The sequence below is a fragment of the Muntiacus reevesi genome, chromosome 5 (assembly GCF_963930625.1).
Source record: "Muntiacus reevesi chromosome 5, mMunRee1.1, whole genome shotgun sequence".
In the NCBI taxonomy this organism is placed as follows: Eukaryota; Metazoa; Chordata; class Mammalia; order Artiodactyla; family Cervidae; genus Muntiacus; species Muntiacus reevesi.
Window position 1 is genome coordinate 85,754,478 of NC_089253.1, and position 22,202 is coordinate 85,776,679.

Sequence of the window (22,202 nt, forward strand, 5' to 3'; positions counted from 1 at the left end):
TGCTTTCTGTCATTGGAGTGGTATCGTCTGCATGTCTTAGGTTGTTGATATTTCTTCCAGCAATCTTGATTCCAGCTTGTGAGTCATCCAGCCGGCATTTCGCATGATGTACTCTGCATAGAAGTTAAATAATCAGGGTGACAATACACAGCCTTGATGTAATCCTTACCCAATTTTGAACCAGTCAGTTGTTTCATGTGAAGTTCTAACCATTTCCATTGCTTCTTGACCTCCATACAGATTTCTCAGGAGACAGGTAAGGTGGTCTGGTATTCCCATGTCTTTAAGAATTCTCCAGTTGTGATTTACACAAAGGTTTTGGCATAGTCAATGAAGCAGAAGTATATGTTTTTCTGGAGTCTCCTTCCTTTCTCTGTGATCCAGCAAATGTTACCAATTTGATCTCTGGTTCCTCTGCCTTTTCTAAATCCAGCTTGTACATATGAAAGTTTTCGCTTCACATGCTGCTGAAGCCTAGGTTGAAGGATTTTGAGCATTACTTTGCTAGCATGTGAAATGAGTGCAATTGTACAGTAGTTTGAACCTTCTTTGGCATTGCCCTTCTTTGGGATTGGAGTGAAAACTGACCTTTTTCGATCCTGTGGCCACTGCTGAGTTTTCCACATTTGCTAACATATTGAGTGCAGCACCTTCACAGCATCATCTTTTAGGATTTGAAGTAGCTCAACTGGAATTCTGTCACCTCTACTAGCTTTGTTTGTAGTAATGTTTCTTAAGGTCCACTTGACTTCATACTCCAAGAAGTCTGGCTCTAGGTGAGTGACCACACCATCATGGTTTTCCAGGTAATTAAGACCCTTCTTGTATAGTCTTCTGTATAGTTCTATGTAGAAGAACTTCTTGCCACCTCTTCTTAGTCTCTTCTGCTTCTGTTAGGTCCATACTGTTTCTGTCCTTTATTGTCCCTATCCTTGCATGAGATATTCCCTTGATAGCTCCCAACTTTCTTGAAGAGATCTCTAGTCTTTCCCATTCTATTGTTTTCTTTTTCTTTTTTTTTATATTGTTCACTTAGGAAGGCTTCCTTATCTCTCCTTGTTATTCTTGGGAACTCAGCATTCATTTGGGTTTATCTTTCCCTTTCTCCCTTGTCTTTTACTTCTCTTCTCCTCTCAGCCATTTCTAAGGCCTCCTCAGACAATCACTTTGCCTCCTTGCATTTCTTTTTCTTGGGGATGGTTTTGGCCACCTCCTCCTGTATAGTTATGACTCTTTGTCCATAGTTCTTCAGGCACTCTGTCTACCAGATCTAATCCCTTGAATCTATTTGTCACCTCCACTGTATAATCATAAGGGATTTGATTTAGGTCATACCTGAATGACCTAGTAGTTTTCACTATTTTCTTCAAATTAAGCCTGAACTTTGTAATAAGGAGTGCATGACTGGAGCCACAGTCAGGTCCAGGTCTTGTTTTTGCTGACTGTATAGAGCTTCTCCGTTTTTGGCTGCAAAGAATATAATCAATCTGATTTCAGTATTGACCATCTGGTGATGTCCATGTGAAGAGTTGTCTCCTGTGTTGTTGGAGAGGATGTTTGCTAGGACCAGTGTGTTTTCTTGGCAAAATTCTATTAGCCTTTGCTCTGCTGCATCTTATACTCCAAGTCCAATCTTGCCCTTTACTCCAGGTATCTCTTGACTTCCTACTTTTGCATTCCAGTCCCCTGTGATGAAAAGGACATCTTTTTTTTTCCTGATGCTAGTTCTAGAAGTTCTTGTAGAAGATCTTCATAAAATTGACTTCAGCTTCTTTGGCATTAGTGGTTGGGGCATAGACTTGGATTACTGTGATGTTGAATGGTTTGCCTTGGAAACAAACCAAGATCATTCTGTTGCTTTTGAGACGGCACCCAAGTACTGCATTTCGGACTCTTTTGTTGACTATAAGGGCTGCTCCATTTCTCCTAAGGGATTCTTTCCCACAGCAGTAGATATAATGGTAATCTGAATTAAATTCGCCCATTACCGTCCATTTTAGTTCACTGATTCCTAACATGTCAGTGTTCACTCATGCCACCTCCTCTTTACCATGTCCACTTTACGTTGATTTGTGGACCTAACGTTCCAGGTTTAGCATCCATCAGGATAAAGTGGTGATGTCCAGAAAGGACATGCTCATAGGATCAGTAAGCAGGCTTTTGTGTATCCCAGCTCTAATTTCTTTGACAGTTGGTTGCTGTTATTTGTTCTATCATTTGGAGGGCCAAAATTCTCTTTATTTAATAGGCTTTGCAGTTTAAAGACTGCTTATAATACTTAATTGCTCATCTGAAAATTAGCAATTTTGCACCATTAGAATTTGTACTATGTTTAACATTTCTCAAGTGTTAACTGTGCTTTTTAGTTACTACCATGTTCTCTCATTATGATGACTGAAGAGGCAATATTGAATACTTTGACTTGTAGTTAAAGAAGCGTTGTTTGCTTATAATTACTGCCAGAGTACCTGAATTTTAGGTTGCATTAATTTGTCTTTTATAGAATATGCTGAGTTTCTACACTGCAAAGGAAAAAAATTTACAGATTTTGATGAAGTTCGCCATGAGATTGAAGCTGAAACAGATCGAGTAACTGGAATGAATAAAGGCATTTCATCCATACCCATTAATTTACGAGTCTATTCCCCACATGGTAAGTAAAATAACAAAATTCCAAATTCTTGTCCTCAAAAATTTTTGCTATGTATGTTAATTAATATACATTATTTATGTTAAATGGCTTTGTTTTCTCTCAAAAAATCTTGGTGTCTAAGATTGTGCTTAGGTACTTCAGTAAATGATACAATCCATACAGCTCATAGAATTATTTATGGGAGTCAGGAGGAGATAATTTGTAAAAGAGAATTGAGTACATTATTTTACAAAGTTTTCTTTATGTATATTTTAAGCTTTTAGAATTCCAAAGAGGAATGCATGAAAACTTCCATTTTTAGTATCTTCAGCTTTTGCAAAAATCTTAGAGGTGCATGGTACTATGGTTGAGTTTTCTTTAATGAATTTTCTTTCAGTCCTATATATTCTTATTTATTCCCTGCCTGAGGAATCAACTGTGATTTTTTTCTCCCCAGACTGTCAGTAAAATCTTATAAATTAGATAACCAATTCTTGGTGGGTAATACAGAATAGCCTCCAGAATGACTAAGATTTTGGTGGGACAGATTTTCATCTCTAATCTTCTCCCCAGCTCTGTTGCTTTTAAATTGGACCATGAAATGCTCAATTATGACTTCCCAAGAGGCCTTGGAGCCAAGTGTATAGAGAGACTTGGAGCTTTTGTGTATAGAGAGAATGATAGCCAGGTCAGGGCTGGAGTCACTGACATAGTAGCTTCCTGGGTTTCCACAATGGGTCTGGCTGTGGAGGCTTCACACTAGCTTCATGACTAACTGCTTTCCAATAAGCTAAGCGACTTGCTGCTGTTGTTTAGTCGCTAAGTCGAGTCTGACCCTTTATGACCCCATAGACTGTAGCCCACCAGACTCCTCTGTCCATGGGATTTTTTAGACAAGAATACTGGAGTGAGTTGCCATTTCCTTCTTCAGGGAATCTTCCCCACCCAGGGGTCGAACCTGTGTTTCCTGCATTGGCAGGCATGTTCCTTACAACTTAGCCACCTGGGAAACCCAGGCTAAGTGGCTAACACTTTGTAAATAGTGCATAATGCTTTTAAAAGGAAGGACAAACCTTACTCAGAAATTTTACACCATTTGAAGGGAAGTACACGACAGACAGCATGCTCACTTATTGTTCCGTGTTTGAATTATAGGCCCCGAGTTACAAACATGGCAACTCTCTGAGAAAGCTATTAGGTATGCAAATCAGTGCTTCTTAAATTATGTTAAAATGATCATTTGGCCTAGCACAATCATATCATAAAAATAGAGAAAATTTGCAAAGCCAGTTTGAATTCTATCCTGTTTTATTCTATGCACATGTGTTGGAACTCTTCAGATATACATTATATAAAGCTCAGCTTGTTTCATTTCTATGAAAATAACACACCATTCTGCCTTGTTGATATCTTTCAGCATTGATGGTACATGTAAGACTTTTTTTTTTTTCCCTTTCCACAGTGTTAAACCTAACCCTGATCGACCTACCCGGAATTACTAAAGTGCCCGTGGGAGATCAGCCTCCAGATATTGAGTACCAGATCAGAGAGATGATTATGCAGTTCATCACACGGGAGAACTGTCTGATTCTGGCTGTTACCCCAGCCAACACTGATCTTGCAAACTCAGATGCGTTGAAGCTAGCGAAAGAAGTTGATCCTCAAGGTGAGTATGTGGCCCATTAGATGAGAGGGAATTAGTTTCAAATGTCAAGAGTTTGGGTATATTTCAAGATAATACAAAATCTCATGACTTGATTTCATTATCAGTTAAGTTGTTGTTATTTCGTTGCTAAGTTGTGTCAGACTCTTTTGCAACCCCATGTACTGTAGCCTGCCAGGCTCATCTGTCCATGGGATTCTCCAGGCAGGAATACTGGAGTGGGCTGCAATTTCCTTCTCTTAGGATCTTCGTGACCCCGGGATTGAATTCAAATCTCCTACTTTGCAGGAGAATTCTTTACCATTGATCACCTTAGGAAGACCTTTACATTAGCCATTATTAATGTTGTTAGCTCTTTTGTATTTAAGATACTGAAAGAAAAATAACTGGGGAATACAGTCTAAACCTATTCACCTGAGACTGGAGCTTGAAACAAAGCAGGTGGAAGTTCCAGGTGGCTAGATAGGGAACATGACTGGGACTCCTTCTTCAGCATTAGTGGCTTGGGAGAGCCAGAATATGGATTGGGGCTGGAATCTAGTTATAAAAGTGATACTAAAACCCCTGTCTCATAAGCCTTCTTGTCCTGAAGAGACAAGATCAGGTTATCTGATTGGAACAGAGATAGCACTTCCATCAGTGGAGTCTAGAGAGTGCAGCACAGTTATATTCTTGAGAAGTCCACACTTACTTCAGCTGAACCTTCATCAGTTCCGTTCAGTTCAGTCGCTCAGTCCTGTCTGACTCTTTGCAACCCCATGAACTGCAGCACACCAGGCCTCCCTGTCCATCACCAACGCCAGGAATCCATCCAAACCCATGTCCATTGAGTCGGTGATGCCATCCAACCGTCTCATCCTCTGTCATCCCCTTCTCCTCCTGCCCTCAGTCTTTCCAGCATTAGGGTCTTTTCAAATGAGTCAGCTCTTCGCATCAGGTGGCCAAAGTATTGGAGTTTCAGCTTCAACATCAGTCCGTCCAATGAACACCCAGGACTGATCTCCTTTAGGATGGACTGGTTGGATCTCCTTGCAGTCCAAGAGACTCTGAAGAGTCTTCTCTAACACCACACTTCAAAAGCATCAATTCTTCTGTGCTCAGCTTTCTTTATATTCCAACTCTCACATCCATACGTGACCACTGGACAAACCATAGCCTTGACTAGACAGACCTTTGTTGGCAAAGTAATGTCTCTGCTTTTTAATGTGCTGTCTAGGTTGGTCATAACTTTCCTTCCAAGGAGCAAGCGTCTTTTAATTTCATGTCTGCAGTCACCATCTGCAGTGATTTTGGAGCCCAGGAAAATAAAGTCAGCCACTGTTTCCACTGTTTCCCCATCTATTTGCCATGAAGTGATGGGACCAGATGCCATGATCTTAGTTTTCTGAATGTTGACCTTTAAGCCAACTTTTTGACTCTCCTCTTTCACTTTCATGAAGAGGCTGTTTAGTTCTTCACTTTCTGCCATAAGGGTGGTGTCATCTGCATATCTGAGGTAATTTTCATATTTGTAGTAAAATAATCAAAAGAGAAAAGAAGATGCTGTAGGACTCAATGCAACTTGAGTTTAGAATATGAGATATAGAGACATAGTATATTGGGGTTGACAAATATATTTATTTACCCTCTCTGTCTTCCCAATTTCATCCCACTGTGATTAGAGAACATACTTTGTGTCATATTTTTATCCCTTTAAATTTATTCAGACTTATTTTATGACCTATATGGTCTACTCTGAAGAAAGTTCCACGTGCATTTGAGAAGAATGTATTTTTTTTCCTGCTGTTGAGTGTTCTCTTGATGTTTTCTAGGTCTATTGGTTTATAATGCCATTCAAATATTGTTTCCTTCTTGTTCCTCTGTCTTGTTCTTCTATTATTGAAAATGAGATTTTGAAGTGTCTCATTATTATTGATAAATTGTCTGTTTCTCCCTTCAAGTGCGTTGAATTTGCTTTATATATTTTAAGACTCTGTTGTTAGGTGTATTTGTACTTATTATATCTTTGTGATGGATTGACCTTTTGATCATTATATAATGTTCTCTTTTTCCTCTAGTAACAATTTTGTCTTAAATTCTATTTTATTTGATTTTAGTGTAGCCACTTCAACTCCTTTGGTACCTGTTAGCCTTGTATAACTATTTCCATCCTTCAGTTTCAACCTATTTGTGTCTTTTAATATAAAATGTATGTTTTTTAAATAGCATATAGTTGGATCAATTTTTAAAAAGCCTATTCAACCATATCTTCCTTTTGATTGGAGTGTTAGTCCATTTCCATGTAATTACTGATAGAATTTATTGCTGTTGTTTTACTGTCTTATGCATGTATTATATATTTTTTGTTTTTATATTTCTTTATTATTGCCTTTTTTTTGTTAAAAATGTGTTTTCTAAAGTACCATTTTAATTTCTGTGTCATTTGAGTATTTTAAAGTTATTGTCTTAGTGATTGCTATGGGGTTACAATTGACCTCTCAGTTTAGAACAATCTGGTTTAGATCAACACCAGCTTAGTTTCAATAGTATACAAAATTTTTGCTTCCATAGAGCTCCAGTCCATCCCTCTCCTTTGTGTTATTATTATTATGCAAATTATCTTTATACATCATGTGCCTATCAACAAGATAGAATTATTGCTTTTGTAGTTTTCTTTTAAATCAGTTAGGGGGATAAAAGTTAAGGCAAACACAAATACATTATATTTTCTTTTACATTTATTTATGTACATTTGTCCCTCGATATCCATGGGGGAGTCTTGATTACTTATAATACCTAATACAATGTGATTGCTATGTAAATAGTTAACGGTATGTGACAGATTCAAGTTTTGCTTTTGCCAGCTTTATGGAATTTTCTTTGAATATTTTTGATCCATGATTTGTTGAATCCATGGGTATAGAAACAGTGAATATGGAGGGTCAACTGTAGTTACCTTTACCAGTGTTCTTTATTTCTTTGTGTGGATTTTTTTTAATTGATTGACTTTTTATTTGTGTATTTCTTTAGGCTACACTGTCTGGCTTGTGGGATCTTAGTTCCCTGACCAGGGATCTAACCTGTGCCCTCTGCAGTAAAAACGCAGACTCTTTACTGGCTACCAGTATTCCTCCTTTGTGTGGATTTGTATTGCTGTCTAGTGTCTTTTCATTTCAGCCTGAAAGACTAGAGTTAGTATTTCTTGTAGGGTAAATTGCTAGTGAGGGGTTCTTTTGGTTTTTATTTGTCTTGGAATCTCTTAATTTCTCCTTAATTTTTGAAGGAAAATTCTTAGTTCATGGTCTTTACCACTTTGAGCATGCCATCTTACTGCCTTCTGACCTCTGTAGTTTTCTGATGAGACATCAGCTGTTCATCTCATCGAAGATCCTTTGAATTTCTTCTCTTGTTGCTTTAAAGATTTTCTTTTTGTCTTTTGAATGTTTTATTATGATGTTTATATGTATGAGTCTCTTTGCTTTTTTTATCTTTCTGGGAGTTTGTTGAGCTATTTGAATGTGTAGTTTAGTTTTCATCAAATTTTGGACATTTTCAGCCATTATTTCTTTAATTATTCTTTCTTCCCATTTTTTTTCTTTCTGAAATTTCCATTAAATGTATGTTCACACACTTGACTTACTCCTTTATTTTCTTCTTTTTTCTAATCCTTGGATGAGAGGAACAGTGTCAGCTGAGTGGTCTGAAGTTTCTTTTTTCTGCTTTCTCAGATCTTCTGTTGAATATTTCTACGAAATGTTTTTATTCCTGCTATTTTAATTTAAACCTCCAGACTTTATTTTTTAAAACTAATCTGTATATCTACATTGATATTTGGTGAAATATCATTCTCTTACTTTTTTAGTTATTTATATATGACTTCCTTTAGTTCTTCAAAAATATTTTAAATACCTGTTTTAAAGTCTTTGTCTAGTAAGGTTGATGTCTGGACTTCCTCAGAAACAGTTTCTATTGAATATTTTCCTGTGTATGAGGCATACTTACTTCATACATTTTATAATGTTTTGTTGAAAATGGAACATTTTAAGCAGTATAATGTGGCACCACTCAAAATCAGATTCCTTTCCTCCTCCAATGTTTGTTTTTGTTGTTGGTTGTTGTTGCTATTTGCTTAGTAATTTTCCTGAGCTAATTCCGTAAAGTCTATTTTTTGTTGTTTGTGGTCATTGAAGTCTTTACTCAGTTTTCTCATTGGTCAACTAATTATTGGACAGAAATTTTTTTAAATGCTCAGAACCAGGAAGTCTCCCAGCATTTGCTGAAGAATTTGATGTGCATTTTGGAATATGCCTTCAGTGTGCAGGCAGTTTACAGCTGTGCCTTAGTTTTCACTTTCTGCTTGTATAGACCCTTAAGGTTAGCTAGAGATGAGAGTTTAGGGCTTTCTGAAATCTTTCCTGAGAATGTATATAACCCCAGGCATGGCCTGCTAGATTCTAGATTATATAAAATTCAAAGGCCTTTATGGCCATCTGGTTCCCCAAATTTTCCTTTAAAGTTTTTTGGTCATCATCTTTTTTTATTTTGCCCCAACTGTTACTGCTGCCTGAGGCAGCTGTTATGTTAAACAATTGCCACTTATTGTTTTCCACATGCTTCCTGGGGGAAAAGGTTATTTGTACTGAGGAAACTCTGAGCCAGGTAAAATAAAGAAAAGCCCTATAAATGAGTATTTTAATTACTAGACAAGGTAAATGATTATAGTTTTCTGAAAGTGGTACTTCTGATGTATTCCAACCCCATTCTAGTCCTTCCAGTAGCTTCGGAATGCTAGTTTTTTCACTATAATTGTGGGATTTTGGTCTTTTAAGCTTACTGCAGAGCTAAGGAGAGGGGAATGGGAATAGGGAAAGGTAAAACATCACAAATCTTTCTGGTTTTCCTGAGATCCAGAGATTTTGTTGAATAAATGCCTCTCACTTCGTTGTAAGCCTTTGATTAATTTTGAGACTTCTAAAAAAGTTGACTTTGACAACTATTGCCTGTATTATTGTTGCTTTTATGAAGAAATGGTCTTTTCAGAGGTTCTATACTACCATTCCTTATTCTAGTCCAATATTCTTTATCCTAATCATATGTAACTTTATAGGACATTATACGGAAATCAGGACATTTCCATATAAAAGACATTTGAGTTGAGATGATGAGGGTAATCTGATTGTGACATCTGTCACACTGTTAGTTTTCAGGATTGATTTGGTTAGCTTAAAAGTCTGTTCTCATCACTTCATGTACACCTTTCTTGAAGTTTTGCCCTTAGCTAAAGAGGATGACCTATTTAGATAATAGAGGATCATTCTTTGTTCAAGATATCTGAACTATATCTGAATTATAATCTTATCCACCAGGGTACATAATTATATAGTTTTCTGAGATATGGTCTATTTTAGACAATAGCTAGTTTGCACTGAATTAAGTCTATTTGACATAGGCTATTTTCACCTAAGCAGGATTTGGATATATTTGAATATATACGTGAGAAGGAAGTTTCTGTTGATAAGTTAATTATAAATTATTTGCATAATGATCTTAAAAGTAAAATCTTTTTTCAAAATAAGTGTTACTAAAATGCTGAGATAGAGTTATACATGTTTTATATTAAAATAAGCTTCAGATAACATTCTCCCAGTGTACATGTAATGTCACAGATTTGTAGCTAGACAAAGGTTGAACTTATCTTTTGAGTAATTTGTGAAAAATGTTTTTACTAACTAAATGAGGATTTTTAGTAAAACTTCAAGAGGAATGACTATGCTGTTTAAAAGGTCAAATTCCTAATCATCAGAATGATATCATGTTTTAATATATTTTTCCCAGTATAGTGGTCTTAAAATTTCAAAGTACTTTTATATACTTTGGTTTTAGTTTCACCAGAATACTTTGAAGTTGGTTATGGTGAGGTCCTATTTTGGGGTGAGGACATTTGTTCAGGTGATGTGTGTGCATGCTGGCTAAGTTGCTTCAGTTGTGTCTGACTCTGTGACCCTGTGGCCTGTCAGATGTACACAGTGTTGAATAACATACTTGCAACCACACAGTACGTTTGTGATATCCCCTTCCTCCTCGTCTAGTACTCTTTGCACTTCATCAAATCACTCTTCAATTAATTGCTTTATTAAATGGTAGAGTGAAAGAACACAGGGTTTTGAAACTAATCTGTGACTTCCTGGTTATATATTCTTGGGCAAGCTGTTTAACTTTTTTGAGCTTTATTACTTCAACTCTAAAGTAACATTAATAAACCTTACTTCAAAATGTTGCTGTGATAAATAAGGTAAATATGTCTGTAAAGATAGCTCTTAGTCTAAATGGCTAGTTAGATGCTAGCAATTATTTTCCTTTTTAAAATATTCATGGGACACTACTTTGTTAATAAATTTTTTTGTTTGTTTGTTTGCACTTTTTGTTTGCACTGAACAGCATGTGGTATCTTAGTTCCCTGACCAGGGATGGAACCTGTACCCCTTCAATGAAAGCGTGGAGTATTAACTTCTGGATCACCAGGGATGTCCCTGTTCTTTTGTTTAGTGTATATCAGTTATAGTAATAATAAATGTATAAAACAATCAGTAGTATTCTGTAATCCCAACTGTTGCCTACAGGAATGTGAATTAATGAGGCTTGATAACAGAATTGTGAAAATTATTTTGAGTATTTTAGTAATGCATCATAAAAGTTAAAATAATTTCAGATTCACCAGCGAATTACTAGATTGACTTTAGGTGAAAGAAGACCTTAGCTAGGTTGAGTCTGGGGTTGGGTAGAGGGAGGATTATCCTTAACCTGGCTTAATGTGTTTAAGGCATTGTGCCAACTTCTCCTCACAGATACAGAGTAAAAGGGGCAGACTAGGATTCTTAACATGGGTTGCTATGATTCTCACCTTGGTGACTACCTTGCATTGATTTCTCTAAGAAATACTTCCTCCAGCTATTTAGAAGTTTTACTCAGGTGTCTTAAAAATTCAGTCACCGCCTTTGTTAGCTAATTCATTAATTTGTTTTTCAACAGACATTCATCAGGCATCTGTTGAGCCCAGCAAAGTGCTTGTGTTCAGTAGTGTTAATTCTATATGCTTGACCATCCTACTGGATGCTAGACTGGGTAGATGTACAGTACATATTTCTGATTATTTTTGTGACTCTTCATTACTTAAAAAATAAGCTGTTTCCATGGCATCTTCTCTTATTGTGGGATCATAAAAGGTCCCCCCGCCCCCCACCAAAAAAAAAAGTTTATAGAGGACCTGCTTTATGAAATGAATACTTTTACATTTTAGGGGATGTGATTTGGCCGTCAACATATATTATTAATTCAAGTGAAATGGTAGTGTAATAACACTATGTGTCATATGTTATAACCACAAGTACCTGTCAGGTAGGTAGCATTGCCCAGTTTTATGTAAGAGAAACTAAGCTTAAAGACTTATGCCACAATGTGGCAATTATACCAAAGAGCAATTATACCAAAGGAGTTCTCGCATTGTTGTGAAAGTTCTAGGCCCACAACAGATTTCCCAACCTGGGTATCCAGCAAAGTAACTGAGAACCCCCAGGGAATTTGACTTTGAAGGCCAGTGGGATTTGATTACAGAACTTCCACAGAACTGGGGAAACAGAAACTCTTGGAGGACACAGATAAAACCTTGTGAGCACCAGGACCTAGGAGAAAGGAGCAGTGACACCACAAGAGAGAGAGCCAAACTTGCCTGTGAGTGTCCTAGAGTCTTCAGCAGAGACGTGGATTGACAGTGGCCTGCTGAGGGGTCAGGGGCACCAACTACAACAGTCCTGGGAGCCGTGGCATGCTGGCACAAGGCCTTTTGAAGGAGGTCGCCATTACCCCTACCATAGATTGGCCTCAGGCCAAACTACAGGGAGGGAACACAGCCCCACCTATTAGCATAAAATTGGATTAAAGATTTACTTTAATGGCCTTGCTCACCAGAACAAGGCCCAGGATTACCCACAGCCAGCCCGTCCAATCAGGAAGCTTGTACAAGCCGCTTATCCTCATCCATCATAGAGAGTCAAAGTAAATACCACAGTCACAGAAAACTAACCAAACTGATCACATGGATCACAGCCTTGTCTAACTTAGTGAAACTACGAGCCATGGTGTGTAGGGCCACCCAAGACGAATGGTTCATGGTGAAGAGTTCTGACAAAATGTGGTCCACTGGAGAAGGGAATGTCAATCCACTTCAGTATTCTTGCCTCGAGAACCCCATGAACAATATGAAAAGGCAAAGAGAAATGACACTGAAAGATGAACACCCCAGGTTGGTAGTTGTCCAATATGCACTAGAGAAGAGTGGAGAAATAGCTCCAGAAGAAATGAAGAAGCTGAGCCAAAGCAGAAACAAAGCCCAGTTGTGGATGTGTCTGGTGGCGAAAGTAAAGTCTGATGCAGTAAAGAACAATATTGCATAGGAACCTGGAATGTTAGGTTCATGAATCAAGGCAAATTGAAAGTGGTCAAACAGGAACGAGATGGCAAGAGTGAACATTGACATTTTAGGAATCAGTGAACTAATAAAATTGACAGGAATGGGTGAATTTAATTCAGGAGACCATTATATTCTACTACTGTGGGAAAGAATCCCTTAGAAGAAATGGAGTAGCCCTCACAGTCAACGAAAGACTCCAAAATGCAGTCTCAAAAATGACAGAATTATCTCAGTTTGTCTCCAAGGCAAATCATTCAGTATCACAGTAATCCAAGTCTATGCATAAACCACTTATGCCAAAGAACTGAAGTTGAATGATTCTGTGAAGACCTACAAGACCTTCTAGAACTAACAGCAAAAATGATATCCTTTTCATCATAGGGATTGGAATGAAAAAGTAAGAAGTCAAGAGATACCTGGAGTAACGGGCAAATTTGGCCTTGGAGTACAGAATGAAGCAGGGCAAAGGCTAACAGAGTTTTGCCCAGAAAACACACCGGTCATAGCAAACACCTTCCAACAACACAAGAGACAACTCTATACATGGACATCACCAGATGGTCAGTACCAAAATCAGATTGATTATATTCTTTGCAGCTGAAGATGGAGAAGCTCTATATGGCTAGCAAAAACAAGATTGGGAGCTAATTGTGGCTCAGATCATGAACTCCTTATTGCATAATTCAGGCTTAAATTGAATGAAGTAGGGAAAACCACTAGACCATTCAGGTATGACCTAAGTCAAATCCTTTATGATTATACGGTTTAGAGGTGACACATAGATTCAAGGGATTAGATCTGATAGACATAGTGCCTGAAGAACTATGGATGGAGGTTTGTAATATTGTACAGGAGGCAGTGATCAGAATGATCCCCAAGAAATAGAAATACAAAAAGGCAAAATGATTAACTGAGGAGGCCTTACAAATAGCTGAGAAAAGAAGAGAAGCAAAAGGCAAAGGAGAAGAGGAAAGACATATCCATCTGAATTCAGACTCCAAAGATTAGCAAGGAGAGATAAGAAAGCCTTCCTACATGAACAATGCAGAGAAGTAGAAGAAAACAATAGATGAAAAAGACAATAGTCTCTTCAAGAAAATTAGAGATACCAAGGGAACATATCATGCAAAGATGGCGCAGTAAGGACAGAAATGGTATGGACCTAACAGAAACAGAAGATATTAAGAAAAGGTGGCAGGAATACACAGAAGAACTATACAAAAAAAATCTTCATGACCCAGATAACTACGATGGTGTGATCACTCACCTAGAGCCAGACATGCTGGAGTGCAAAGTCAAGTGGGCCTTAGGAAGCATCACTATGAACAAAGCTAGTGGAGGCGATGGATTCCAGCTGAGCTATTTCAGATCCTAAAAGATGATGCTGTGAAAGTGCTGCACTCAATGCCAGCAAATTTGGAAAACTCACCAGTGGTCACAGGACTGGAAAAAGTCAGTTTTCACTGGAATCCCAAAGAAAGGTAATGCCAAAGAATGTTCAAACTACTACACAGTTGCACTCATTTCACATCCTAGCAAGGTAATGAGAGTGTTAATAGCCTTGGTAGGGAGGTCAGAGGCCCCCAAACTGCAGAAGGAAATAAAACTACAAGTGGCTGATGTTTTTATTATTTTCTCTTCTTATCCTGTGTCGCATGGTGACACCTGGTTCCACCTGAACTTTATCTCAAACCTTGTGCTAACCAGTGCATTTTTCTCATGGAAATGTCTTTTTAAAGCTATGTTGAACTATGTATTTGTTTGGAAATCTGCTTTTCTTCAAGATTCATGTCAATTTTTTTATGGCCTGTGATGACTTACCTTGTGCCAATGTTATCTTAAAATGCATGTCGTGGGTGAGGGGCCTGGTGCAAATCTCTCAGTTTTGAGGCATTTCCTTTCTCTTAATTAGCAGTTTGCTAATAGGTATATAACTCCTTGCTAAAAACTAACAAGGAGGCATTCTTTCTGTCCCCTTCTGATGTCTATGTCAGAAGCTTTCTCTATCTCTTTTATACTTTAATAAAACTTTATTTCACAAAAAGCTCTGAGAGATTAAGCCTTGTCACTGGCCCTGGAACAAATTCCTCTCCTCCAGAGGCCACAAATCCTGGCGTCATTCACGGATGGTAGCAACAACCTTTCAGTAATGCTCAAAATTCTCCAAGCTAGACTTAAAAGTATGTGAACCAAGAACTTCCAGATGTACAAGTTGGATTTAGAAAAGGCAGAGGAACCAGAGATCAAATTGCCAATATCCGTTGAATCAGAAAAAGCATGAGAATTCCAGAAAAATATCTACTTCTGCTTCATTGACTATGGTAAAGCCTTTGACTGTGTGAATCACAACAAACTATGAAAATTCTTAAAGAGATGGAAATGCCAGACCATCTTACCTGCCTCCTGAGAAATCTGTATGTGGGTCTAGAAGTAACAGTCAGAAGCAGACATGGAACAACAACTGGTTCAAAACTGGGAAAGGAGTAAGTCAAGGCTGTATATTGTCACCCAGCTTATTTAACTTTTATGCAGAGTACATCATGAGAATTGCTGGGCTGGATGAATCACAAGCTGGAATTAAGATTGCCAGGAGAAATATCAATAACCTCAGATATGCAGATGAAACCACCTTTTGGCAGAAAGTGAAAAGGAATTAAAGAGCCTCTTGATGAAGGTGAAAGAGGAGAGTGAAAAAGCTGACTTAAACCTCAAAATTCAAAAAACGAAGACATGGCATCTGGTCCCATCACTTCATGGCAAATAGATGGGGAACAATGGAAACAGTGACAGACTTTATTTCCTTGGGCTGCAAAATCACTGTGGATGGTGACTGTAGCCACAGAATTAAAAGATGCTTTTCTTTGGAAGTAAAGCTATGACTAACTTAGACAGCATATTAAAAAGCAGAGACATTACTTTGGTAACAAAGGTCCATCTAGTCTAAGCTATGTTTTTTCCAGTAGTCATGTATGAATGTGAGAGTTGGACCATAAAGAATGCTGAATGCTGTAGAATTGATGTTTTTGAACTGTGGTGTTGGAGAAGACTATTGAGAATCCCCTGGGCTACAAGGAGATCAAACTAGTCAATTGTAAAGTAAATCAACCCTGAATATTTATTGGAAGGACTGATGGTGAAACTCCAGTACTTTGGTCACTGATGTGAAGAGCATCAGAAAAGATCCTGATGCTGGGAAAGATTGAAAGCAGAAGGAGAAGGGGATGACAGAGGGTCAGATGGTTGGATGTCATCACTGACTGGATGAACATGAGTTTGACCAAGCTCCGGGTGATAATGAAGGACAGGAAAGCCTGGCGTGCTGCAGTCCCTGGGATCGCAATGAGTTGGACCTGACTGAGTGACTGAAAGATGAAGCTTCGAGAAGCTATGGAACTTGCTCATGGTTATGATAGCTGGTGAGTAGCAAAACATGATGTGAGCCTACCTATCTTTGATACCAGAAGGTGTAATTTGCCATTGTGTCATTTATCTCTCTCACACCAACTGTGTTTTAAACACTTTGTTCAGTGATAATCATAAACACATGTTAGATTTTTAAAAATTGGAGTAATAGCTACTTGACAAAGTTTTTTGGTACTAAGTGTGGTAAAGCATTGTTAAAGTTATGTTGGATTAAGTTTTGCTTCATAATTCTTTATAAGGAAAGGATTACTAGAATATCTGTGTCAGTCTGTGTAAGAAACAGACTTCTTGACAATCTTAAGACTGAACTTCTAGAGCAAATATAAATACTGGAGAAAAAATTGGTTTGGAAGCATCCATGTTAATATTTGCATCTGAATGCTTCATTATTTCCCCAAAGCACTTGGTGAATATTATCTTCAATTGGTTTACTGTGATTTTTACTTTTCATAACAGTTTTCAATATGGCTACTTTGCCTTAACTAATTTTAAAATATTGTTGTAGTTGCTTAGTTTTTTAACAAGTAGTTAATGAGTGACTCCTATATGCCATACATCAATTTGGACATCATGAATACAGTGTAACAAACCAGTGTTGCCCTTGTGAAATTCACATCCAAACGGGGGAAACAGACCAACTATTCACTTGTCATAAGTGATATGGAGAAAAATAAAATAGGAGAAAGGAAAAGAGAGATACTGGGGATGCTATTTTAGTAGATGGTCCATGGAAGCAGCACATAAGCAGAGGACTGCTCAATGAGGGAACAAGCCCTGTGAATATCTGTAGGTGTTGCATTCCAGGTAGAGGGGACTGCAGGCACAAAGGACTGCAATACAACTGGCTTGACATGTTAAGGAACAGCAAGAAGGCCATCAAGGATGGAGCTCAGAGGAAGAAAAGTACTCTCTGCAGTCAGAGAGGTAGGTGGGCCCAGATCATATAGGGTGTTCTAGGCCATGGCAGACACTTTGTATTTTGTTCAAAGTGTGATGAGCAGCTGCTGGAGGGTTTTGAGTGTAGAGACAATATCTGATTTATGCTTTCATAAGTCAGTCTGGCTGCTGTGAGAAGAAGTGACTAGAAGAGAGGCACAAGTATGATCAAAGGTATCAGTTGCATTACTCTTGCAAAGAGATCCAGTGGAGAGAGGGATGCTGTGGCTTAGAATAAGAGAATAATGGTACAGAGGGAAGAAGCTGTCAGATTCAAGATATATTTTGAAAGTAGAGCTGATGGTTTACTGATGACTTGCTGTGAGTAAAAGAAAGGAGTCCAAGTTGACTCCAAGGGTTTCAATGGTGATGCCATTTACTAAGATTGGGAATATTAGGAGAGAACCATGTTTTGGGGAATCAAGTGTTCCCTTTTGGACATATAAAATTTGAGATGTTTATTAGTTGCCTAAGTAGTGATGTTAGAGACTAAAATTCAACGGAGAGTTTCAAGCTAAAGTTGCGAATCTGGGAGATATTAGCCTCAAGGCAGTGTAGTGAGTCAAATTATATCCCCCCTAAAGATATGTCTAAGATCTAACCCCTGATGCCTGTGAATGTGTCCTTATTTGGAAATAGAGTCTTGATGTAATTAAGAATCTTGAGATATATATTCCTGGATTTACAATGCTTCCAAAATCCAATGACTAGTGTCTTTGTAGGGGAACACAAAGGGAGATTTGAGAGAGACACAAAGAAGGCCATGTAAAGATGGAGATAGAGATTGGAGCTATACAGCCATAGCCAAGGAATGCCAGGAGCCTATAGAGTTTGGAAAGGCAAGGAAGGGTCCTCTTCTAGAGCCTTTGAGGGAATGATTTGAGGGAATGTACTGACACCTTAATTTCAGACTTCTGGGCTCCAGGATTATGAGAAAATAAATTCCTATTGTTTTAAGCCACCAGTTTGTGGTAATTTGTTACATCCCTAGGAACCAATTCAGATAGTGTCTAATTTCTTGAGATTAACTGAGTTGAGATCACATACATGAATGTTGATAAAGAAGGAAACAAGGCCAAGGAAGTTACACTGGGGCTTCCTGGTATTTTAGTAGTGGTGAAGGGGAAGAGAAAAAGCAAAGGTGACTGAGAAGAATCTTGGGTGGAAACCCAAGTGAGTATTGTATTTTGGAAGCCATGGGTAAAGAGGGTTTCAGGAAAGATACAGCGATTGGCTGTGTCAAATGCTACTGAGAGATCAAGAGGGTGATTTGGTACATTAAGGCCAATTCTACTGCTCATTGTAAGGAAGCCCAGTAACACCATAAGAAATGAAACACAGGATTTGGTAACTATGGGGTATTAGGATTTCCCTTACATTGTAGTGAAGTGGTGCACTCAACCTAATGGCATAAAAGGCAGTGAATTCATATTTCTTTGCCCCTCTTACTTGGCAGTTTCCCCAGTCCTCACAGCTTGTGTCCAGCTTCAAACTTACAGTACTCCTATGTGAGGAACCAGGGGAGGAAGATTCAGTAGTAGACAGAAAATAGTCCTGAACTGTCTTTAAGTCATCATTACTTTCAATTTTTATATCTAAACCAGACTTTTATGTTCTCATCTAATGGTGATGAGGGTAGAGAATTGACTACTGGATTTGGCACATGAAAGCCATTGCAGAACTTGGTAAGAAAGCTTTGGTAGGAAAGTGTTCAGTTTAGTTCAGTTGCTCAGTTGTGTCCGACTCTTTGCGACCCCATGGAGCACAGCATGCCAAGCCTCCCTGTCCATCACCAACCCCGAGTTTACTCAAACTCATCTCCATTGAGTCGGTGATACCATTCAACCATCTCATCCTCTGTCGTCCCCTTCTCCTCCTGCCTTCAATCTTTCCCAGCATCAGGGTCTTTTCAAATGAGTCAGTTCTTCTCATCAGGTGGCCAAAGTGTTGGAGTTTCAGCTTCAACATCAGTCCTTCCAATGAACACTCAGGACTGATCTCTTTTATTTTTTTTTTCATTTATTTTTATTATTTGGAGGCTAATTACTTTACAATACTCTAGTGGTTTTTGCCATACATTGGCATGAATCAGCCATGGATTTACTTGTGTTCCCCATCCGTACCCCCCTCCCACCTCCCTCCCCATCCCATCCCTCTGGATCATCCCAGTGCACCAGCCCTGAGCACTTGTCTCATGCATCCAACCTGGACTGGTGATCTGTTTCACACTTGATAATATGGAATGATCTGAGAGAATAGCACTGATCTCCTTTTGGATGGACTGGTTGGATCTCCTTGTAGTTCAAGGGACTCTCAAGAGTCTTCAACACCACAGTTCAAAAGCATCAATTCTTTGGCGCTTAGCTTTCTTTATAGTCCAACACTTACATCCATACATGACTACTGGAAAAACCATAGCCTTACTAGATGGACCTTTGTTGACAAAGTAATGTCTATGCTTTTTAATATGCTATCTAGGTTGGTCATAACTTTCCTTCCAAGTAGTAAGCTTCTTTTAATTTCATGGCTGCAGTTATAATCTGCAGTGATTTTGGAGCCCCCAAAATTAAAGTCAGTCACTGTTTTCCCATTTATTTGCCATGAAGTGATGGGACTGAATGCCATGATCTTAGTTTTCTGAATGTGGGGCTTTTAGCCAGCTTTTTCACTCTCCTCTTTCACTTTCATCAAGAGGCTCTTTAGTTCTTCACTTTCTGCCATAAGGGTGATGTCATCTACATATCTGAGGTTATTGATATTTTTCCCTGCAATCTTGATTCCAGCTTGTGCTTCATCCAGCCCAGCATTTCTCGTGATGTACTCTGCATATAAGTTAAATAAGCAGGGTGACAACATATAGCCTTGACATACTCCTTTTCCTATTTGGAACCAGTCTGTTGTTCCATGTCCAGTTCTAACTGTTGCTTCCTGACCTGCATACGGATTTCTCAGGAGGCAGGTCAGGTGTTCTGGTACTCCCATCTCTTGAACAATTTTCCACAGTTTGTTGTGATCCACACAGTCAAAGGCTTTGGCATAGTCAATAAAGCAAAAATAGAAAGTGTAGAAGGCTCCAAAGCAACTTGAATGTGGAGACAGAATACAGACAGCTTTTCCAAGGTTCATTGTAGAGAGAAAGAGAAAAATGGGGCATTAGTCGTTTAAAATCAGAGAATGTTTTTGAAAGATGAGCAAACATGTATTAATAACATGTTTGTGTGTTGATGAGAACTGACCAGAAGAGAGATAAAATTGGTAAATAAGAATAGAAATAGAATAAATGTAGGAGAAACAGGATAAAGACAGTGTAAATGTATGAGAAAAATGCCAGGGGAGTGGAAATGTTTTATGGGCACCCGTGGGAGTTCTTGCCAAGGTAGAAGAGAATTAAATTGTTCCCAATTTTAAGAATCGGAAAGGCAGATGATATGGATACAGATGACAATAGCTGGTTAGATTGATTGGTGGAGAGATAGCTTTCAACATATTGAGTTTATTTATGGTAATGTAATACGCACCTCTCCTGATAGGTTCTAAGGGTCACAAAATGAAGACACTATGTTTATGCCACTGTTCAACATGACCTGAGGTAACACTAACATCTGTGTGTTTTATAGATACTGCTATACCCTCATTAAGCAGTTCATCATAAAGAGGCACTCAATATTTTCTGTATAAAAAGCAGAAGAGTCAGTGCCAACAATGATACTGATTTATTACTTGAACATGAGATCATTACCCATGAAGACTGTCATTGTGGCTTTTATTTTCTGGGCACAGCAGTATTTAAGCATTACCCTTCAAGCTTGTCATCTGCAATAAAGGGCTGTTCAGAGGCCTTATGAGGGAGACAAATGTGTCTGGAAATTTTTTTATGGTGATTTATTTCACAGCAAACAAATTTCATTTCTAGCATGACCAGAAGTCTTCCTGGAGAATGCAAAACACTTCTAAGAGGAGTGTTAGATTTCTGGATGGGAAAGAGGGCACCATTTTCTCTTGAGATGAAATTTGTGAATTGGTCAGCATTTACCAGGAAGCTGGAGGCAGACTTCTTTATTTGTCCAGCCTACTTCCTCAAGGTTTTGCCTTTCCAAAAGTCTTCATAATCAGTCTGGAAAAAGTTAGTTAATAGGTGATGTAAACTGATGCTCATTAACCTTGGGCAACACTTAGCAATTGCTGACACAGTTTACTTTTCTATCTGGTTATGGAGGTGCTGCTAAGTCAAACAGAAGATTCAAGCATCCAGGAATTAAGTCAACATTCAGAATATGATGAATATGGTTATAAAATGCACATGTAAGAGCAATTCATAGAAGAAACCTATTTTCCAGGCAGTGTCTCTTTCCCTGAGTCTATTCTTTTTGCCCCATTGGATTCCTGTTTTACCTTGAAATTTTTAACTCTTCTGAAAATGGTCAGATATTTAAGCTAATACAGTTGTCCCTTAGTGCTCTTGGTGGATTTATTGCCAGAGGCTATACAGATACCACAATCCACAGACGTTCAAGTCCTTGATGTAAAATGACATAATGCAATGAATACAGTTTGCCCTCCTCACCTGCAGATTTTGCATCCACAGACACTGAGAGTCAATTGTAGACATTAAATAATTAAATCAAGAGTACAAATCCTACCTGGTATTGATCAAATCAATTAATATTTATGCGTGTGCATCCTCAGTTGTGTCTGACTGTTGGGGATCCCATGGACTGTAGGCCACCAGGCTCCTCTGTCTGTGGAATTTTCCAGGCAAAGACACTGGAGTGTGTTACCATTTCCTACTCCAGGGATCAAACCCTAGTCTCTTGCATCTCCTGCATTGGCAGGTGGATTCTTTACCACTGTGCCACCCAGGAAGTCAGCTGTCTTATTTTTTAAGAAGAAATAACTGAGTGTGTTAACTCATGTTGAGTTAGTTTCTCAGTCATGTACAACTCTTTGTTACTCCATGCATTGGAGCCTGCTAGGCTCCTCGGTCCGTACAACCTGGAGGGCTTCTTTGAGTGTTAACTGTACATGGACTCATAACACTTATATCAGTGTTAACTGTAGCCTGCCAGGCTCCACTGCCCATGGAGCCTGGTGGGTTTCTATGA

General features: G+C 38.4%; 1 protein-coding gene across 5 annotated transcripts in view; it reads left to right on the plus strand.

Moving 5' to 3' along the window:
• Window positions 1–22,202, plus strand: part of DNM3 (dynamin 3) — a 614,639-nt gene that overhangs the window by 171,042 nt on the left and 421,395 nt on the right. For all 5 annotated transcript variants that reach the window (XM_065935707.1, XM_065935708.1, XM_065935705.1 and 2 more), the window contains exons 3-4: window positions 2,504–2,653; window positions 4,095–4,298. In XM_065935707.1, coding sequence (XP_065791779.1) covers window positions 2,504–2,653; window positions 4,095–4,298 — 354 coding nt within the window. The remainder of the gene's footprint in view (window positions 1–2,503; window positions 2,654–4,094; window positions 4,299–22,202) is intronic.